Raw genomic sequence first — 23,575 nt, 5'->3', positions numbered from 1 at the left:
TCAGTAAGACCATAAAATGCTTTACAAGAGAGCAAACAGCATACCCTTCATGCCTCACATCCCAAAGAATGTTTTCTCTGCAGTAGCTGCCTGTCTGTGCTATTGCGCAATCCATGAGAATTTACTGCCTCATGCTAGACTGGCACAAGAAATACTAATCAGGATTACTTGAACTGAATACCGTATAGAGCATATAAATAAATATTTATTAAAAAAAAAAAATCAAACTTCTTTTCATCCCAGCACAAATTAATACTGCATCAACCGCAAAAAAATCTAGAAGTTAAACTTGTCAGGGAAAACTGATGCTACATGTCCACAAGACTAACTGCATAAACTAAGTATTTCAAAAGGAAGAAAAAAAAAAAAATCTCAAAATTCATACCTTAACTGACATTCTTATTTGACTGCTGCTACCCTACCTCAAAAATATGAGACAGACCTCGACACACTTGGGGGGTTTTTATTTATTATTTCCTTGCATTACATCGACATGGCTATGCAGCAATATAAATTACCATTTCAGGTGTTTGGAACGAAATTAAATTAGTCTCTAAATTGTTTTCACCTATTACAGCTCAAACTCACACACTGGGACTTTCAACCTCTCCTCCACCAGTGGTAAGCACTTTAGGCGGTAAGCACTTTAGAACAAAGTGCTGTAGATAAACCTGGCTTCACTTTTCAATGACCATGAAACCATGTAATCAGCATTCCTATCATGATTCCTGCATCATTTTTATGTGGGTTTCATGTCAACAAATTAACAAAGTACAGTTTCTACAGTACTTTGCATGAGCTTCCTTTACGCTCCTTTGCTCAAGGATCATGCAAACCAAAAGCACAAAAAGGCCATGACAGCACTCTGGAGGCCTTTGCTGTTTCTAAAAGTACTAAAACACATGACAATTCCTCTACTTCAATGAGGGAGCAAAAAACCACCAGCTGGTAAAGGTTTTATCCTTTTCACAGTAAATACGTATGAGATGAATAAATGTTTTTAGGGAAAGGACAGGTACACTAATCTTTTGTGCTCAGTGCTCAAAGCTATCAGCCTAGTTTTTTTCACTTTTTCAGCAAAATGACCTCATCTTTCCAGTATAATTGAAGACACCATTAATGAAACACTTCACTTAAAAATATAGGGTAGATGCACAAAGATGGAGGCAGAACTGAAGCTGTATAAGCCTATAAACTGCATAACTGTATAAGCTCTAGTTATACAGTCAAATCATACCACTGATACACTCATCCTCTGTATTCAGAGATTTCCTAATTCTGCATGATGTAGCATCTTTCAGATTTCCAAAGCAGATTTCAGGAAATTATATATTTTAATTTATAGAAAAAATACTCATCAATTAAATCAGCAAGCAACAGTGCCAATCAAGAGGCCTTCTTTCAGGAAAAAAAACCACCCAACACACTAACAGTTTCATTACATTTCTTAAAGTGGTGTTTTCTTGGATGCTAAATAAACCAATTTTACATTGGCACAAAATTCATGCTTGTCTTCTAAAAGGTTAATTTTGTCCAGCAGTCTGGACAAGCTTTCTTCTCCCTAAACAGTTTTTCATTATTTCCTGGCATTTGCCCTTCAGTACACAAGGTCTTCCACACATATAGCTGTAAAGCATACTAAGATTTATATAAGGAAAAAAAAAAAGCAAAAAAAAAAAAGCAGTAGTCCACTCAGTTTCTCCTTTCAGCTAGCATCATATATCATTTCCAAGATGAAAATACAGAATTATTTAATAAGCAACTCCAGTGAAAAAAGTTAAGTCCACATGGTCCTACGGCCCCGAGAGATGAGTCACTGGAAATCAGCATTTGGTGGTTCCACACTGACCTACTTGTTCTTTTCTGCAGGCTCAGTAATAACAGTTCCACAATGTAAATGCCTGAAATATAAATTGACAAAACCCAGAAAGATACCACTTTTCACGTGCCTGATTATCTCACAAATGCAAATATGGGCAGAAACTGCAATTCTTTGTTAAGTCTAATCTCTGCTCTCAAATGTGTAATTTTTAATCCAGCCATCAAAGCACAGGCATGATCTGCCTTCATCCCTATGTTGTTTTGATACATTTTCTCTACATCTGTTACACAAATGAGTCTAAATCCACATGGGCCTATTCTTCCAGACTAAATCACTAATCCTGTCATTAACCTCTGAAAATTTTTATGCTCACTAAACCATCATTTCGCATAATGAAGATGCTGCTGTTGTTTTGCACACCTAAGCTTCATGGTTGTTTTTTATCTTTTGTTAAATTGCTAAAAAAAACCCACCAAACTCAAAAAACACAAACACACATAAACTAAAACCCACCTAAAAAACCTAAAGTACCAAGATATCTTTCTCTTCCACTGTTCAGATTTCAATATTAAATAGAACATTAAAGATAACCTGTGTCAAAGAATAAACTTTTTCCTTAACTAAACATAGTAAGATGCATTCTTGACACTGCAAAAAAGCCAGATCTTCTGAAAGAGCACAGATTTAATTGGAAGGTCTTGCTTATTGGTAATTGCACTATATATTTTGTATTCATACCGACATTATGAGGAAAATTTTAAGAAGCCCAGTTTTAATCCACTGAGATCCAGTTGCAGCATTCTTCATTTCCTCATAACAGTACAGGCTATCACTTACACTTCAAACAGGATCTGATCCAAACCGCATTAAAGAATTTCCATTGATTTCAACAGAGCTTGGACTGCAGCCATCATGGAAGGGGAGCCATTCTTTGCATGCAAACACCAGGAGCAGTATCAGCTATAATACTGACACCAGTTCTCATGATTTCTGAATTCTGTAACATTTGCTTTTTCTTTAAACCATTAGTTCATCCAAGCATCTCAAAAGCAAGAGAAAACAGCCAGTGCTTAAGTTTCTCTTCCTTATTTGCAAAGTTAGTCTTGAAAACACAACCCCTGGAACACAGCAAATTCAAAATACTGAACATGGACCTCTGAAATGAGACTTCAATACTGCCTCATGATTATATCTGAGAGCTCGTGGTCAGCAACACGAGTGAAGTCAGCAATACTCTTGCCCTGAACTGAAGTCTTCAGGGATGCAAACACAGAAATCACTTCCATGTCTATCATTTGTGCATATTTTAATTTTTAAAAGCTTTTCAGTGAAGATACCCAAGTCTATCATTGAGATTTTCATCTCATCAGTAATCTTAAAGCAATCTCTGAAATAAAGTTGCAAAAATTTTACCTACTTCTTACTTCTCTTCAGTCACTGCTGAAACAGATACCAAACACTAATATTAACTAATACTATTTCATTTGCAACATTTAATGAATGCTTATTTCAAAATGCACAAGGAATAATGATTATATTTATATGTGCAAGAACAAGTGAATACCCATGCCATCTCCTGGTATAATGGAAATACCAGTATTTGCCTAGTTTCATCACTCCCAACTGAACTTGACCTAAAAAAATAAAAAATAAAAATAGGAGTGCCACTCAACAACTAAAAAAAAAAATAATAATAATAAAAAAAAATCTTTGTTTTGTTTAAAGGCAGTATTGCCATTGAACAAGACTGGGCTCTCAGCCAGGTCTGTTTCAGGCATCAAAGATGAACAGGTCTGTAATTCTACATACCTAGTTGGCAGCTTCTCAAAGTCCACATCCAGAAACTGTTCATAGCTAGAAACAAAACTATCCAACCAGAGCTTCAGGTAATCTGGATCTTTCTGTAAAAAAGAAGAAAACATTAGGTAATACTGCACTCAAGGTCATCCATCAACAACTCTGTAGGACTAACTTGAATGGAAAGCTTTTCTTGAATGCATTTCAACTGGGAGAAGGCAAGGAATATGTAAATTTTTCAAACTAAAATTAAAAAACTTGCGTGCTTTGAAATTCTCAGCCATGTTGTGCTGATGTGATATTCTTGTTCTATTCATTAGTTAATGTGGTTCCACTTCCTGGTACCAATGCCAAAGCATTTTAACTTCTGCCAACAGTATTTACTTACTCTCCAGAGTAAGTAAATACAGCTTTACAAAATTGCTAGTATATGCTAGTCTTGATAGCATAGACATTAGTAAACAACACTCTCTATAGCTTATAAAATTAACCAAGAACTCCAACAACAATCCTAATGGCAAAATAATTTGGGGTTTGTTTCATTCATTGATCAATATGGCAGCTAGCAGCAGACTAGAGCCAGATTAAGTGTTCCAAGAGAAAATGCAGAGCCTGCGACTTGTATTCTAGATATCTATAAAACAGATAAGAATTTAAATCTAGGCTTCCTAGATGTTCTTAGAGCACACAGCCTCTGTTCATGACCAGCAGTTCCTCAGGGCAGGGTACTATGCCAGCAGGGAGGACAGATACTAGAACCTGAAGAATCACCAAACATACGAGACTTGCAAAAGCAACAGGTAAAGTGTATGCCAGAAGTATTTGGCTAATTAGATGTTGATAACTCAGGGGTAACACGAGGAAAAAAAAAAAAAAATTCTTCTAGCAACTACTAATCTATCTGCTTTAATAATGAGTCTTATCTTATGCCACATTGTTATAATGTTATGTTCAGGGTCATACCCTGGCAAACCCAAGACAGTAAGACAAGTCACCTCTGAGTTTGGTAACCCTAAACCCAAAATCATGTCCAAGCTTTGTGTTTCCAAAAACACCTGTATTTGTCATTTACTCCAGACCATTATAAGAAGAACAACAGGATATTTTAACATAGAAGAAATTCAAAGGACATTAAGAACATGCTCTGAAGGATCCACCTTGCAATATAAAGTTGCATATAGGAATAAGGTCTGCCCCTGGGGAGCTGGGAAAAGATGCTTAAAAACCAATATTTTTTTTTCCTTATTCTTACAGAAAATTCCACTCCATCCACTTGGAACTGGATTACTACAGTGTGGGAGTACCACACCTGGGATCATCAAGGAAAACAAGTTCAATTTTAGTGCAAGCACTGTAAAACTCAGCTTCACTGCAGTATATTAGTTTACTGTCTTTTGACTGAAGATGAAATGTCATTATCAATGCAGCCTAAGAAGCCCGAGGCAGCAGTTGCTGCCATTTTAGTGTAATGAAACTGAACAACCTCTAATACATTCTTCTGTCACTCTTGCTGTTTACCATCTGAAAGCTCAAAGCAAGATGGGAGAAAAGAGGATACTCTCATGGGATGTGTATTCTAGCTATCTATAAAAAGTACAGGAATTTAAATTTAGGCTTCTACTTGTTCTTAGTAGAGCTGACAGACTCTGTTCGTGACCAGCAGTTCCTCAGGGCTGGGTACTGTGCCAGCAGGGAGGACAGATACTAGACCACCACAAACCACCACAGGAAAATTCTGTCAAAACATGCCATTTGAGATAGTCTGATTTTAGAATTCAAGCTGCTTAATTTTCAGAAGCAAGCTGCCAGACCATAGCTAACACAGGACTGTAAAGTCACATCCATTAATACACATCCATCCAGTCCCACATTCTATGTAATAAATAATTTTCAAAATAGCTTTAAAATATTTCCTGAAGTAGTATAGATTTTAAATTGTTTCTAAATCTACTCCATAATTTATAAAATTTTGCAAAAGTTTTAATCTTTTTTATTCATCCTTCTCTTTACCCTTTTCTGTATCTCCACCCTTTTGCTTGTTGCTTTTAGTTACCACAGTTGTTCCCAAATAACAGATTATTTCCCTGCCATGTTAAGACCAAGGAGCAATCTGCAAACTCTTAAACACAGAGTATTCTGGGGCAATGTCAATGTAAAAGAAAGTCACCAAGAGAGACATGCACAGTACATCAGTGCAAAACTATCTACCTACAAAAGAGCCTCCCAAGGGAAAAAACACAAAACCAACCAAAGTAAAATAAAAACGAAAATCCAGGATCGGAAGCACTGCAAAACTTCAGACCACCTTTCCACAGCAAGTACAGAAGTTATAAAGCATAGGAATCCCCTTCTCATTCTAGACTTCACTCTTCCCATACACCTAAAGACCCCGCTAACTCAAGCAAGAAATATCAGAAACACAATTTATTTCACTGTCACTATCAATGATATAAAATGTGCTCAGATATTGTGACAACAGGTGCCAAATAAAACCCTCAGCTAGATCTTATCTGATTTGCTTCCACTGCCTTTACTGCATTTTCTTGTTCATTTTTCCTAATTATCTTACTTCCCCTTCATCAACTTCATTCCTAATCTCTCTCTCCTTCATAGTCTTTCTTCTCCACATCTCTGCTTTTATTCCCATTTCAATGGTTTTAAGTCATCACTCCCTTTCTTTTTCTGTTCAAAATTTGTCCAAAAAGTGTTATGTCCTGTAAGTGTAATGTAGCCTTGTCCTCATGTTTAATATGCACTGAACTACCAGTTAGGTTAGCTTAAACACAAACCTACTACTTGACCTCAGGATGAAATTGCAACATATAGAATGAAGGAAGATGTTGAGAAAAAGAGTAAGTTCAAGGTTTCCAAGATACTGGTTTAAATTACAGAGGCTGACAGATTATCTCAACCAGGTCAAATTTATTTATCAGGTTCACAGATCAAACACCTTGAAAATCAAACCAAAAGATGGTCAAGAAGTAAAACTTGCTAATATTCCAAAATTACAATCATTTGTTGACACAGTTGGGGCTTACTGCTAGTTGCTGACACACTTTTGTAAGAAAACTCAGTTTTTCTTGTCACATACCATGAAGGAAACTGTGCAAATAAGATCATGATCTAACTTTAAATTGCTTTAGCAAAAGGTTATGGATGAGAGAAGGGGAGGACAAAAGAAAATTAGATTAAATGTCTGCTTCCTCCTTTTTCATGATATAGCCTAAATCAGCTTCAATATTAAGATTAAATTAAATCTCCTTATCCTTAAGCTATAATGCCTTTGCAAGCATATCAGCGTGGACTAGCAGTAAGAGACAACATTGGCAGACAAAATATTCAAGAAAAGGCAATTACATAAATGACGAGTAGGCCACAGATGCTACAAAAGACCAAAAATTTTTTTGCTTATCTGTAGCGCACATACTGCTCAATTCACTTTGTCACTAAAACTCCCAATTCTGGTAAAAACTAAGAACTGCAATACTGTTTGATCATTACCTGCAGCACACTATTTAACTGAATTCCTTCCTACCTCGAACCCCTGACAACCAATTAATTATATATTATTCCAAGTTATTAAAATAATCAGCTTTGATATCAAAGTAAGAGGTAACACTGTGGTATATGCCAGTAAAAACCAGCTTACACAACAGTTGATTCATTCTGAGTCAGATCTGGAGACTTCCACCCAGACAATAGCACTAACTCAACACCACTTGGGAAGAAGAAAAAAAAAAAATAAAAATCATCGAGGCAAAAAAGTAAACAAGATCACCTAGCAACATAAGAAACACTAAGAAATAAATCTCCATTATAAAACACCTAACAGAAGTATGCCACCTCTCCACAAACGAACTAAAATTAAGATTTATGAACTAAGAATACATAATTCCAGGAGAAAAGTAACCCAATATTTAACAGTTTTGCTACAAATTAAGACATAAGTTATTTCAAAGATGGTAGAAGTTAAAAACAGCTTTCAAACTTTGAATCTGGCCCAGATTTTCCTTTTTATTAGCAGCACTCAGCCCAGACACATGCACCAGTCACCTGCTGAAAGCTGTAAGAAATCTAAATTTTTACTGAAGTTTTAAGAAAGAAAACTTGCAATAGTAAATGTTACCCATGGCAAAGCATACAAAAACGTCCATTCCTATAACACAGCTAAATACATACCTTTCTAAAGACCGGCCTATGTGTTTCAAATGCATCTATTTTCCCAAACAAGAAGCATGATGGTTTAGGAGAAAAATTGTCTTTTTACACTGGTTTAAAATTATAATATCATAATAAAAGCAGACAGCAGTAATGGGTATCAGCTGCTTTCTCCATACCACGTACACTGCAATTATCCTACTCAACATCTTTATCTTGAACTCAACTTTTTTTGTTTGAGGTCAGCTGCTGTCATTTCATCTGAAATTTAAATTCAATGGATTTTAGAATTTACTTCTGTTGAGTTCTCTTCCCACCCAGCTTTTCAACTATTTTCTCATGACAGAAGTGGTAAACCACATGAAACAGCAGAACACAAATTTACCTAATTTTAACATGAATACATTTGTGTTCTTCAACGCCAGATCAGCTTTCCAACCCCATACATGTTGCAATCTGACAAATATCTGCGTTACGACCTGGCAGAATATTGCAACCTATGGGTACGGTAGTACTTCAGATCTGTGTTGCTACTGAGAGCTACATCTGACTGAACTGCAATCCCGGCTTCAACTGATTCATTGTAAAAACTGTTAGTTACTCCATCATCTCTGCAGTCATCCTAAGGAAGCAGTGTAACTTTGCCAGACCATAATAAAGCATCTTAAATAATCAGAAGCCTTATTACCAGTAAAAGTAGTGAAACCTATGTGTTTAACACCAGCCAGCAACTAATCACCACGCAGTTTTTCACTCACTCTTACCCCCGTGTCATAATTACCCTTTTGTTGTCATTCTGCAGACAGGTAGCTGGAGGCTGTCAGACAACAGCTCCGATTGTTTTCTGTGGTGCTAGTTGAAGATGCACCATGCTTTTAAAGCACAGCTTACAAAGCAACGTGTTTTGATAACCGCAAGGACAAACTGATAAACCAGTTTTAGACTGGTATTCTTTTCCCAGCCCTGCCACACACACTTCACAGACATGCCCTATGAGATCAGCAAGAAATGCAGAAGGAAAATTTTGATTTCTACAGCAGCAGTAAAAGCAGAAAGAATCTGTAGATAGTAATAAGAAACCTTTCACCAGTTACAACTTTCCAATCACTAGAAAAAGATAAGAAAATGTTGATCTTCAAAACCGAGCAGATAAGTCTGCAGTGCTTAAGCATTTCATTTATTTACCTGAAACTTGCCTAGCTTTTGTGTAAGACAAATTTCTGTACCTTATTTTAATAATAATTCATACGCAGAAACTGCATGCCTTAAAAATTCTGGAAGATAATTTTTTCACAGCTTGAAATTCCAAGAAGCCAAAATCCAACTTAAGTGCCATTTGTCTTTAGTGATAAACTGAAACAACCAGAGTTTTCACGAAGCTATCTTGAGGGTGTCATTTTAAGTATATGTACAAATCTAAAAAAAACCCCAAACCCTAAAAGTCCTTGATAGCTACAAATTTGCAGAGACTAAGCTTAGACTTCTGAGCTCAACATATTGTAATGAAGGCCTGTGAAACTGCTATAGCAACAACCAGTCATTCACCTGCAGTAATAAACAAAAAAAAAAACCAAACAAACAAACCCCACACATTTTAAGCCTATAAAAATCAAACATAAGAGTAACTGAAAGTGAATAATATACTTCCTTGTTCCTTCCATTTCTTAAATACTTCTGGGTTTCTTTTTTAAATATACAAAGCAAAGAAAAAACCAACAACAAAACAACACATCACCCTTAAGGCCTCCATTTTTGTAAGATCCTCTCAGCACAATAATAGTTGTCATAGCTCTTTACACTTTACACTGCCAGGCCCGAGCAGTAGTGTTTCTAACAGGTACTGAAAAACCCACAATTAAAAAAAAAAAACAACCCAAACCAAACCACCACTACACCAATAAAACCTACCACAAAACATCCAGAAGAGGGTTTTTTTGTTCTTTACCAAGATAGTTAATACAATGCTAAAAGGAAAAAGAAAAGTTGCTAAAGAAAAGCAGTCAGCCTGCTGGTCTACAGTATGCATAGCAATACTGTGGCTACACACTGCCAAACAATTAACAAGTTTCCCATGAGATCTAACATTTTATCAGTTGCAATATGTGTACATATAAACTCCAGGCAAGGCCATCCTAAGACTTAGCAGAACTGTGAAACAAGCTCTCAAAGCTAATACAAACTTTAGCATTTAACAACACTGAAACAAAGTCAGTAGCAGAGAGGTCTAGCCTAATGTCCGTCTGGTAGATAGAACCTTCTTTAAGGCATTGAAGTGAAAAAAAGAAATTATAACCACAACCTACACTAAACTGGGACAGGCTCCTGTCTTTTGATATACTAAATTATCTAGAAATTACAATAACTTTCTCTGCTCTTTATGAGGACTGATGAAATGAATGACAAAGAGATGTTCTAATCCAGTTTTGGGTTTGGTTGGTTGTTTCTTTTTTTTTCAGTAACTATTTATCTATGTAAGTGGGACAAGAAGAATTTTTTACCCAGTAATATCATCTTTCAAAACCATAACAAACCCCTACAGCTTACTCTAAGTTAAATAAACACATTTTACACAAAACTGGCATTGAAGTTCTCCCACTGAAAATCTTTACAGACCTGTGCCTGTGGAACACAGGCACGTTTACCCAAGGTTTCAGATCGACACTATTTACGTATTTATATGTGTTGCTTTTAGATGTAACAGTAACTTCCATTTCTACTAAGGTTTCAAGCAGACATACACAACTGAAAGGGCAAAGCTCAGGACAATTTTTATAGCTACGTCCAGGAAGTGTTAGTTGCTAAAAACAAAAGCTGGATCCACCCGAGGCTATTTGCAGTGTCGCATTCCATGCTCTAAAGGCAAAAATTCCCTGCAGGGCAGTTCAGAGTCCGACTGTCAGACAAGCCCGACTTGTTTGACAAGACAGTTGTTTGAAATCGTTAAATTTAACATGCAGTCATCAAATAGCCAGCCTGGTCTGACTACTGTGCGCATCGGTCAGTCAACCTTCAAAGTGGATTTCAGTTTAGAAGCGCTACCGTAAAATCTCACTGGTGGTATTAGACTAACTAATCCCCCTTCCCCAAGCATCATATTTAAAATAAACACAATCCCTTGGTGTTACGGCTGAATTCAGACCTACAAAAAGTTAACATTAGGAAGCTAAACATGAAATACTGCCTTTAGATCACTGGTGAGTTTAATAGTCTTAAAACTAATTGAAGTAGTCTGCATAATGCAGAATTGTAGAACGTTTCTCAACGCTGAAATGAACTATTCATTGGGGGATTAGGTTTGTTTTAAGGGAGCTTTTTCCTCTTCATGTTTTCAGACACAAAAGGCAACGTTTTCAGCACAAGATCTCCTAGCAGCCTTTATTCTGAAATATGTCTAAGTGCTTACACTTCGAGTGAACCTTTCAAATTTGTAAAATACTAAAACAAAACTTGAAAAGCTTTGTTACAGCAGCAGTATTACCATAATTATTAATAAAGGACTTAATGATAAACCATTCTAAACTGGCTAAAGTGCCTTGATAAATTCAATCAGTCAGTTCTGAAGGAAATCACCTTTAGGCACAACTTCCCATTTTAACCACAGTAATTTTTGAATCAACTGTTGATCCAAAAGAACTAAGCCTTCGACTAAGTAATTATAAACCTTTTCCAAAATTCAGACAAGCATTCTGTTCCATTTTTGCAATTAAAAGAAAAAGGCAGGGGGGGTGGCGTGTGTTTTATTTTGTAAATGGTAGTTGCAGCAAATCATGATAGTAACAACTATTTTGGGACAAGTTAAAAAATTCCATTTGGCATAGAGATTTACACCAAAATAAACCTATAGCTGTCAATCATGATAAAATTTATCCTACAAACATTAGAAGTCTAAGTTAATATATTTCTTCTCTTTTCAAAACAAGAAGAATAATTATAATCTCTCACTAATGCCTTAGGTTAAAGAAAGAGACACTTATCTAAAAGCTTTTACTCAATTTCTTTTCTACTTCAGATCCCCAACAAAACTGGAAAAACAAAATGAAAGAGTTTTCTGACTAACGTGGAAGTAAAGCCTCTATTTTTCTTTCTCTCGATTTTGTTGTTGTTGTTGCAGTACAATTACAGCCTTGTAGCTTGAATCTGGCATGTGACTGATGCCCACCCATGGGATTATTCCAGAGGATCTGAACTCAGGTTTTCATGTCTTCACATTTGATAGGAAGTACCACTGGGCAAGTTCCAGGTACAAGCTGGTATACAGTATTTCAGCCTTCTAGAGTCCCCTACACGGGGCGCTTACCAGGAATTTACCATGCTGTGATTATTACAATACAATATTACATTCTATTAACATTCACTTTTCCCATCAAAGCTGACATAATGAGCCAAGAGTAGTAAAAGCTGGAAGCTGTATTTTAAGCCTAAGGGAAGAATCAGCATCCTAAATAATTCAAAGGCTACTAAAATAACATGATGTCAAAAGTCAACAGTGTCAAGGTAAGTCTAAATTTAATGAAAATTTGAACTATAGCTAAGGACAGGTTTCAAGTTTAACGTTTGATTGCTTTGAAACTCGAAGTTATGCGGTCGTTTTACGTGAGAAAAGGGCTGAGTTTTAGCAACAACATATACAAAGCCAGCTTTTGCCCTATCAAGTTTCTAACTTTCAGCACGATGCAGGTGACAGTAAGTTTAACACAGACAGACTGAAAGGAAGCAGGATGGTGCTACAACAGTAAAAACATCAGCTTATTATTTCACCATATCAACGGCTAAACATTGTCAAGTCTTTCAGCAGATAAAGAAAAAGGCTGAGAACTTGTGTACAGCTTATCAGAAGCTGTCTGCGTTTGTTTCAAAGTGTCACATGATTACACCAATTTAATTAAAGCAATTTTTTATTTTAGATATGGATTTAATTGTTTGTTTTTGTCTCCTCAACCTCACCAGGACTTACATTAACATTGTACTGCAGGTGAACTATATGCTGAAGGTATAAAAAAACAAATCCACTTTTCAACAGCACCCTTAAAAAAATAAATAAAAGACCAGGGCGTAGCAGAATTTGTTACTTGTGCAACTGCTGTTTGGCATCCACTGCACTTTTGCTGGTACAGTTTTTAAATTATTGGCACAGGTAAATAATGAGGTCACATTTCTGCAAATAACACCCCTGTTCTCTATGCTCTGCTTTATTCCCAAGAGCTTTATCTACCCAGTACACTGAACGATGCAGGGTCCTGTGGAGAATAAAATTGTATGCAGTCATATGAGTCACTGTACTCATTGCCATTTTTGAGACCTTCTTTTGTATTTTAGGTTATTATACACAACAAATATTAAAAGGACCATACTTCTCATCATGGTATTTTCTCTCCCACATTCCAAGTTTGCCCTTGAAGGCATGTGAACACTACAGATCTAACCAAAATTGTTACTTAAAAAAATAATAATCCAAGAACATCAAATAAAAGCTTTTCCCTCCTTGCTTCTCAGAAGATGCTAAACCACTTAGCCTACAGTTCCCATGAAGCTTCAGTCATATCAAGAAAGCTGTTCATTCCAGCTAATCCTAAATTCAGCAAAAAATAATACCAAGTCTTATATAAATGAATGCATTAGCCAAACATTTATTGACAGAGTTGGTAAGGAGACTTACAAGCAGCCTGCATCTACCACAACCACTTTCTACAAAACTTATGAGGATTATGTTACTGGAGACTCTGAGCTGATGCCCCACATATACTGTCAGTCAACATTTCCAATCACTCTTCCACAAAAGCCAAGCCTTTACTCTTTTTGCATGATGCCTTTAGAATAAGAAGTTTCAATAATTTAAAAAATATTTTCAGTTCCTGAATTCTCCTTCCACCTTCCAAGTGAAAACTATATGAAGGTAAACTATATGAAGGAAAACTAAACTATATGAAGGTATGATGTTTTCCTAGAATTATTACTCTTAAAAGAATAATCTCGCTGTCTTAAAGGAGTCAAACTGTTTCATTTTCACTTTGCTTTTTACAGACATTTCTGGCATTAATGCTAAATTCTTCTTTCTAATGCAAGTGCTACATTTTCAACCACAGCCTTTGCTTTCTTATTAGTTTTCAAGTGTCTTATGGGAAACTCCTACAGGTTCTTAGGCAGATTCTGGTGAATGATAATTGACAATAAAAAGAGTATCAACTATCCCTACATTAATAATTAAAAGAAAAGTCATCTTGAGGAATACATCCTCAAAGATTTGTCTTCACCCCTATCCCACCCCACAACTTCAGTCTAAAAGCCACAATTATTAAGACTAGTTATTTAAATAAAAGTGTATTTTCTACATTATATTACTATCTATTAGATAATTAAAGGTTTAGCATCTGCTTTGACTTTATGTTCTATTTGTGCTATGTAGAGTAGTATTTAACTATGAATTTATTTTGAGGTTTTGTTTGTGCCTCCCTCAAATGTCCTTTAAATAAAGCATTCAAATATGCTCGGCTTTTAGTACTCATATAATTAGCCATTCTTACTGTTAATTTAATTCCTAATTTTACACAGCCATAATGCCACTTACTCCTATTGCTCACTATAGGCAATCCTCAATCATAAATAAGACAAACAGATTATCATAAATGCTTTAAGTATCAGAGAAAGCATCACCACACACAGGTATTTTATCAGCACTGAAATCTAACAGCTAATGTTTAGATTTGCAGATGTATGGAAGAGCCTTAGTGGGATGTCAAACAAAACAGTGTTTATGTTGAAAATAATCAGGTATAGTTTTATTTCTGTTGTTTCTTCCATCCTCCTCTACTGCAGCCTCTCATCTACTAGAAGATAAATTGGAAAAGTTACCTGAACAAATGACTTGTTTTTAAAAACATAAGATACTTATCTGTACTGTTGAGACATGTGCATGTTTTAGTGGGTTTTTTCCTTATTATATACATTTATTTCATAAAGAAAAGCTCAGTAATTAAAGAAGCTCTTCTATTCTATGGCAGCTGTTTAACCTTTCCGAAACCTGTAAATATTTTAACAGCATCCATTGACAACATTTGGATTCAGGCATTAAGCTACAATGCTGTTCAACGGGCAGCTGGCAAGCCTTTCTCCCATTTCTGTAATACAGCACAAACATATTGCATATTTGAGTTGATTCGGCAATATTCTTTTATCAGGACACATGCTGTCCCTGGAGCTGAACCAGATGACCAAATTAAAAGCGTCATAACTCAAATACCACACAACAGCCCAGTGTTTGTTAAATTCACTCTTTTATTAGGACATCAACACACAGAACCAGAAGCCTGTGTTTCTAGATTCCTGATAAATCATTCCTTTTAAGAGACACTTGATTCTTTCGTTTCAGTAAAAGCTTGATCTGAAATATATTTGCTGGTATGTTCAGAACTGGATGTTTCTCATTCTTAAAGCACTAATCCACAAACCTGTGGACATGTAGTAATTTCAACCTTATGCTGGATACCAGTAAAAGCCTGAATCCTACAGAAAAAGCGTAGACAAACCTCTGACACTTCTTTATCTAAAAGTAGCAGCTACACATATGTATTGCCAAATACATTATAGAATGATAAGAAACAAAAATAATTTCTCTGTAGCTTGCAAAATGTTCTGGTTTTCTTACATCTCTGCCTGTTTAGATTTATCTGCTGTCTCATTTCAACCTGAAGTTTCCACGCTCTGTGGCAGTCCCTGTTCTGTCTGAACAACCATCAGCACAGTCAATCTGGTCCATAATTAAGTAAGGTAATGGCTACTATAATTTAAGAGAATAACGTCCCCTATATACATATCAGTTAATTATATGAGAAGGTCTATATCTGTAAATATCAGAATTAAGTTAGTTCTTAGACTATGAGACATCCCTTTAAATACCAGACAGCAAATTCAGAAATGAAGACCAACTGTTCTTGTTTATCTATATCCATTATTAGTTCAGCATAAGGTCAGAACAAATATATTTTCACCAACACATAGCTACAAGTGTCTTGGGACATGCTCTTTTACAAGTTACACTCTCCCAGAATGAAGAGATTTATTTGAAACATTTTGCAGAAATGATATTTTACACAGCAATTGTTTAATAAATCTTCACTCACTAGTTTTAGTAGAGGCATGAATTTGTGTGACAATGACTTACAAAAAATTACTTTCACTGAACATTTGGTTTGCTCAAGAATTCATCTAGTTGTAAGCTGAATGCTACTTTATCTAATATAACAAAGGCGATATCTAGTGATGTGATATGAATCACTGACAAATCAGCAATTGCACAAGAAGGAAGACAAGCACATGCTACGTCAGGATGAGATCATATTTGGCATGCAAAGGTCAGTGTTTCACATGGGGCTTACATTTTAACATCAAAGATCATATTCTTGTTGAATTATATGTGTCTCACCACAATTAAGCATAATTTTGCTAAAACCACATTCCTCTGAGAAACACAACTACAACATCATTTAGGTGAACAAATTCAGTTCAATCATACTGCTTTATGCAGTCCTACAATAGTCACATCTAAAAGCTGATCTGATCGTAAACTTTTTCAGTTTCTTTACAAATACTCTCCAGTTTTATAGAGGGACAGAGGTTGAAAACCTCTTGCAAGCAAAAACTCACATTATTTAATATAAACTGATGAGTGTTTTGAAATTATAAGGGATGGTTCATCTGGAAGGCATACATTTACTGCCACTTGCTGAACATGACATTAAATGCCCCAATCTTTTCATGCAGGTGACTAAGCAATTCACTTGAACCATAAAATATTGTCTGGGAGGCAGTACTTTGTAAAACAGTAGTGAAAGAATGCTGACAATACAGCAGGACCCCTTCTGTCAGTGAGAGTAGGTCAGCTTGGCAAGTCCGTAACACCACACAGAGACAACTGGTATGTTCTTTCTCCAAGTCAACTTTTTTGACTATCAAGATCGCTCTCTTTTACATTGGCTTTGGACCAGCACAAGGCAGCTGATGCTAAGAGAATTCCCCCCAAGGAGCAGACCCTTGAAAGGATCCAAAGGGACATAAATTTATTCTCACAAATCAAGATCAAAATTATCTCAGTTCTATATAGTATGTTAGGATTAAGACATGGTAATAAGGAATGAATGGAAATTACTCTCCTTCACAGACTCTTCTCACAGCACAGAGTAGTCATTATTTAAATGACCTATTTAGTCCTCATAATGCAAATCTAAGTTTCACTCAATTAAATGCACGTTTTTTATGTTAAAGCTTCAGCTTCTAAGTATTTACACTGTAAAGGTCTCCTGAGCAGAGACAGCCATGTAATTACAGAAAGGCTAGCACACAACACTTTGTAGCACTTCACTCACAGTGGTCTGCTCCTGACTAACACAGAGATCATGATTTCTCCCAAGACCACTTATTTTTCTCATTCAAGTCTTCTTGACTCGAATTCTTCCTGTAAGGCAGCCTATAAGGACCCCAGATAGGGAAAAAGTAACTCAAAGTAACAGCATTTTAACCACTTCAGGACATTTCTAGTATAATGCATATAGTCACATCTAATGGTTTTTTTCTGTCCAGTTTTTGATCTAGTACTAGAAAATGCTCTCCTATTAAAAAGCACCACATCTCTTTCTATGCTACAATATTAAATGAGAAGGTATTTATAATATATAGATATCCCTCACCACGCTAGAGAGAAAACTACAACATATCTCAATACAATGAGATTTTGTAAAAACAAATGAAAATACAGCACAATATAAGAAAGCACATTTAAGATGACAGCTTATATACAAGTCTGCTGCTCTTAACACAGCAAGGGATGTGATTGTCTCAGCTATCTGCATTAGTAAAGAACAGAACGTTATGATTAGCTTTACAACTGCTAACACACAAAGTCCCTACTGTATTAATGACACTAAGATTGAATATTCTCTTTGGAATGTGAAGCACAGGCTAGAAACTGGCTGCAGAACAGACTCCCTTCAAACTATTATATCACCTACAAGATAAGGCAGTGTTTAAATGAAATCAGTGCTTTACTGAAAACAAGAGTGTAAGACAAAGCTCAGAACCATTGTAATACAATGAAAACTCAAATACTGTTTTCTAAGGTGCATATGGCAGCTAAGTGCCTGCATTTATGTCTTTTAAACCCCTCCTGAAGGCAATTGGCAATTTTTTTTTTGATAAAGAAGAAAAATATCTTTCCATATAAAATGGTATTTGATTGCTTTCTGAGTAAAATCAAAAATATCAGAAGTTTCAGAAATCCTGACACACTTTATGTCTAAGCATCTGAAATACCTATCAGAACAACTTGAGGAGATTAAATATAGTTAAAATCTTACATAGAGATTAAAATCCTTTAATTTGAATCTGCAGTAACAGTTACTTCATAGAATGGTTTGGGTTGGAAGGGACCTTAAAGATCATCTAGTTCCACCCCCCTGCCATGGGCAGGGACACCTTCCACTAGCCCAGGTTGCCCAAAGCCCCGTCCAACCTGGCCTTGAACCCTGCCAGGGAGGGGGCAGCCACAGCTGCTCTGGGCAGCCTGTGCCAGTGTCCCACTGCCCTCACAGGGAAGAATTTCTTCCTTCTATCTAATCTAAATCTGCCCTCTTTCAGTTTAAAACTGTTTGTCCTATCCCTACCCTTCCTAATGCAGAGTCCCTCCCCATCTCTCCTGTAGCCCCTTTCAGCACTGGGAGGCCGCTATAAGGTCTCCCTGGAGCCTTCTCTTCTCTGGGCTGAACACCCCCAACTCTCTCAGCCTGTCCTCACAGGGGAGGTGCTCCAGCCCCTGATCATCTTCATGGTCTTCTCTGAACCCACTCAAGCAGGTCCATGTCCTTCTTCTGTTGGGGGCCCACAGCACTGCAGGTGGGTTCTTACAAGAATAGAGGGGGAGAATTCCCTCCTTTGACTTACTGGCCACACTTCTCTTGATGAAGCCCAGGATACGGTTGGCTTTTTGGCTGCAAGTGCCCATTGCTCACAGTCAGTTTTCCATCATCTACCACTCCAAAGTCCTTCTCCTCAGGGCTGCTCTCAATCCATTCTCTGCCCAGCCCTTATTTGTGCTTGGGATTGCCCGAACCCATATGCAGGACCTTGGCCTTGTTGAACTCCATGAGGTTTGCACAGTCCCACCTCTCCAGCCTGTCCAGGTCCCTCTGGATGGCACATCCCTTCCCTCCAGCATGTTGACCGCACCACACAGCTTGGTGTCATCAGCAAACTGCTGAGGGTGCACTTGATCCACTGACCATCTCACCAACAAAGATGTTAAAACAGCACCTGTGCCCATACCAACCCCTGAATAACACCACTCATCACTGCTCTCCACTTGGACATCTGAGTATTATAAAACATGAATTAATTTTGTATACTGATCATAATTAATATCTAATAAAAGGTTAATCAACTAATATTACTACAGTAATATTATTACAGCCGTGCTGGTCTAAGGCTGCAAGACAAACTGGTAGAGACTACCTCAGTCACATGAGCATGAAAAGGTCACAGACACACATGAAAGCATGTCCTTTTTCCAGCCCCCTTCGGTTCACCCAACAGAGATCTTCTGCTGTACATTTACATTAGTAAAGCTTTTTCAGGTATCTGCTGCATATGTGCTGCTTATATAAAGAACTGTTTTATGCTCCTGTGTAGGTTATTGAAGGCTTTGAACTGACAATCAATATGCTTGATACTCCCATTGTCTACCTAATTTACTGGAAAAAAATTTTCCTAATGACTTCAATAGAAAGGACCCATGTTACCTATTCTACATGTAATTCCATTATCTTAGAATGCACACATTCCTGCATTTGGATGAGAGGACACCATTTTACATCCATACCAATATTCAAGTGAATAACAGCATTGTACATTAACAGAGAATTGAACAGAAAAAAACACCAAAACAACCACTTGAAACTAAAAATCATCAAAAAACATGACAGCAATTTGCATCCTCAGCAATGCTTTTTTTTGCAGAAAGTTTGACATCTTCATTTTTTAAAAAAAAAGAAAAAAAAAAACCAAAACCAACAACAAACCCGACAAAAAACTCAAAGCAGGAACAGCTCTTACTATTAACAATATAATGCTGTGACTCACATCTGAACTTCACTAAATTTAATGAATTTTTAGGCTGCTTTCATGCAATAAATCATGTGTGGCTTCAATTTCATTGGGCATCTTAAACAGCAGACTGTACTCTGCAGCTTTGTAGCTATTGCCCTACAAGATAGCTTTCAGAGGAACAGAAGCAGGAAAACAAATCCAAAACTGAACCCCAGCCTTAGATTAGAAACTGACAGATGAAAAACAAATGAATACCAACTAAAAATGAACTTCTGCAGCCACTCAAACATAATGTTAAAAGGATGAAAAAAAAGAAAAATAAACCACCTCATACATGATGCCATCCAAAGACCCCTTCTGCAGAGATCTTAGTTACATACTGCTGCCTGTCCAGATCTCCAATTGCTAAACTGCACAGGAGGCAATGAAAAAGAGAGAAATGCCCTCTTAATGTTACTTTGCACAAAGTGATTGTTTCAACGGCACCCGACCTTGTCAGAGATGTCAAGTGATCAGAGAGAACAAGAATCATGACTCAGGATAGATGGTAAGATGGTAACACAGCATTATACATCACTTTAAAGCCGAAAAGCCTTGCCACTGTAGCACAGGGTGCTATATTTAACATACTATCACGAAGGACCTGATGATCTAAAAAAAGGCAAGACAAACAAGGCTACTTATTGCAACAATCTGAAGCATCACACAAAAAAGGGGCTTGGATTTTACCATTTCTTTCGCTAACAAGGCTGCAAAAGCTAAAGCTACATATTCAGGATTTGTGGCACAACAAATTCCCATTTTACTCAACCACGACTCTAGCAGTTTTTCTAGTGTGGAGAAATTGCCTAGCTTTCCTTCCCAGAATGTCAGCCACAACAAAGTCATGACAGTGCAACATACAGGATATGATACTGCACTTCACTGGGCAGTTCCAGGTATAAAGAGACTTCTCCCTAAACCACTCTAACCTGTCACTGGTGATTATTTATTGCTACACCTTCCCATTGTGCTAGATGCCCCGAGGAGAACAAAGTACAGCACACAGATGTTCTCAATACATGACTGAACAATCTAACTTACATTATGGCTTCACAACATTTTACATCCTAAAACCTAGCTTCTCCACTTGCTCCTAACTTCACCAAACTTAATCCAAGATGAAACGCTGTTACACTGGCTGCCTGCCTCAAGCAGGAAGAGATATCATTTTAACCTGAACCAGTTGAGAGAGAAAGAAGAGGAAAAACCAGTTTTGTGTCTAGAACTTTTTTAAAAAGCGAAGACAACTCCTGTTTTGGAGTCATTCTAGTTGCCTTCAAACTTTTATTACAAAAAATTAAAATAAAATCAAATCTCAGAACAAGTCCTTATCAACATATGAATCCACCTAATTGTGCCCTTAATATAAGCCTGGAAGAAAAAAGGCCAAAAAAGTCACTAACAGCTCATGGAGTCCGAGTATATAAAAAGTTTTGGGTTTTGTTTTATTTTTGTTTTGTTTTTTTTTTTAAGAGTCCAGCCTCCACCACCTGAGTACTGAGTAGACTGCATACACATCATTCCTATAAAGAAACTGAGCACCTTCTAAGTGAACTAAAGCATACATTTTAACTAGCACTCCTTTATTTATGCAAACTTCCTGCTATCATCCGGACAACATGGAGATGGAAAGAAAGATTCCAGCAAAGGGGGAGAAGGTAGAAGACAGACAAAATAATTTTATACAGAACTAGGGAGGAAAGAGACAAAGATCGGCTGCGGAAAGGAATTCAGAGCTTGGCTCATCTCTACAGCCCTGTGTCTCCCAAAGCTGAGGAAAGCCTGGATTCTTGTAGTCTGCTCCAAACGTCTTTGTTCTTCTCACATCGATGAACTCACTGGCAAAACATCCATCTCCTCCAGTGCTAGTCCATTTCCTCCTGCCATTGGCATTACTACATTAGTTTAAAAGGCAAAGGTCTGTGCAAATATGTTTCAACCCAAAAGATCACCCACGCAGGTAGCTATAAGAAGATATACCATGCTATTACGTTTGCACTAGTTTTCTTTTTGACATCACATAGTGCATTAGGGTTGAAAACGTGCACACAAAAATTAAGAAAAGCTACAATTAAGACTACTTTGTGCAACCTTCATCCACTGCTTTATGCACTTGGGTTGTTAAGATGGTCTGTACTTAAAATCTCACATTCTATGTTCTTGAGATGGGCCTTCTCTAAAAATGAACTGGGAAGAAGAACAAGAGGATGTCTGTTCTACCTGTAATGTCCTACTGGTTTGAAGAGTTAAATTGTAACACACACAAAGCATGAGACTACAAAGAGAAAAGGCAAAACAAAACCATAGAATAAGGCCACCAAAAGCTACCCTTGCCACTGTGTTCCTGTATGATTGTAGGCCAGTCCTTCCCTCTGCCTTCACAGTTATTTTCTGTATGTTCCTTATTATATAGATATCTATTTAGATAATCTACCATTCACTCTGTGTACATACTCCGCATGTCCGGTGGCAATTAGGACCTGTGCTTTAGACATATGAATTGCTTTACACTGTAAAATACAAATGGAGACTGAACAATATTTTCATAACAGTCCTGCCAGCTCAAGGAAATTCATTATTATTAACATATTACTTAGACGTTATGGTGATAACCAGCAAAAGAAGACTCAGGAGTAACTTAATAAATCTGCTCTTTGGGAAGGCTTTTGCTAATAGAGTTTAAATGAAACCTGAGCTGCACAGAAAACAGTAAGCATAAAGCTTAATACTAGACAGCAGTGAATTAAATGAATGCATCTTAATATCATGGCACTACAAATGAAAGAATTATGTGGACATGTGCATTCACACAGTTAAGATATAGCTACAATAACTGCTTAAGCCGAGCCACGAACACTGTGCAAATCACACCTTGCAGGCAAAACAGCCCAACCTGAACAGCAACTCGAAGAGGTTATAAACAGTCTTAAGTGCAGTTACATCCTTACAGTAGCTAGACAAGTCTATGTAACTTCTAAGAACAAAGAAAATGTATCGAAAGCTGTTACAAGATACCCGACTTCCAAATAAATGAGGAAAAAGACACACAAACAACCCCCTCAAAATATTTACCTTACTGCAGTAAAGCATCCAAAGCTCATACAGCCTCTCTCGGGATGCCATTCCTTCCCTTCCTCTTTTCGTCGATACCAGCTACTTTTGTTCAAGATCCTACCATGCTCAGTTCCCAGGTGCTCTTTCCGCAGCTTGTGCTTTATTATTACAGTTATATCATAACCCAAGAAGAATTCAAGGATGAAAATAAGAGGGTCTCAGTATCTCCTTTGCAGGTTAACAACGTAGAACAACACAAGCAACTGCAGACAAGTGCCGAGCATGTCCGTTCTTCACCAGCGCTGCTTCGGTTTGAATTTCTGAAAGTGGAAACATACCCTTCAGGCCTTTGGGGGAGGAAGCAAAAAACAAATCCGTACTTAAAAGCCCACAGACGACCTCAGGAATTACGCGGTGGCAGGTCGCGTTGCTTTCGTCTCTGACATTATTACCCTTAAGACCGAGAAATAGGGTTTCTAATTTTCGTGGCTCTTTCTTTTTTTTGCAGAAAGCCAGCAAGGGGGAAGCAGCAGGGCTGCTGAGAGAGGACGCCGGAGCCCCGAGGGCGCGGGGAGAGCCGGCGGTTGCAAGGGAGGGAGTTCGGCCGCCCCC

General features: G+C 37.1%; 1 protein-coding gene across 4 annotated transcripts in view; it reads right to left on the bottom strand.

Annotated features, from left to right (window-relative positions):
- Positions 1-23,569, bottom strand: part of NBEAL1 (neurobeachin like 1) — an 88,870-nt gene extending 65,301 nt beyond the window's left edge. For 3 of the 4 annotated variants that reach the window (XR_003398854.1, XM_026853236.1, XM_026853238.1), the window contains exons 1-2: positions 22,982-23,395; positions 3,632-3,723 (exon numbers count right to left, since the gene is read on the bottom strand). Coding sequence is in view for 3 of the 4 variants with exons in the window: in XM_026853236.1 (XP_026709037.1) it covers positions 3,632-3,723; positions 22,982-23,032 (143 nt within the window). In the remaining variant the exon portion in view is untranslated. Of the gene's footprint in view, positions 1-3,631; positions 3,724-22,981; positions 23,396-23,415 lie in introns of those variants that run through there. The other variant, XM_026853237.1, reaches the window with a different exon arrangement.
- Between the last annotated feature and the right edge of the window lie 6 nt (positions 23,570-23,575).

The sequence above is a fragment of the Athene cunicularia genome (assembly GCF_003259725.1).
Source record: "Athene cunicularia isolate RWA chromosome 7 unlocalized genomic scaffold, athCun1 chr7_part2, whole genome shotgun sequence".
In the NCBI taxonomy this organism is placed as follows: Eukaryota; Metazoa; Chordata; class Aves; order Strigiformes; family Strigidae; genus Athene; species Athene cunicularia.
Note: the sequence above shows the minus strand (reverse complement) of the source record. Positions and strands in the feature narration are given on the sequence as shown.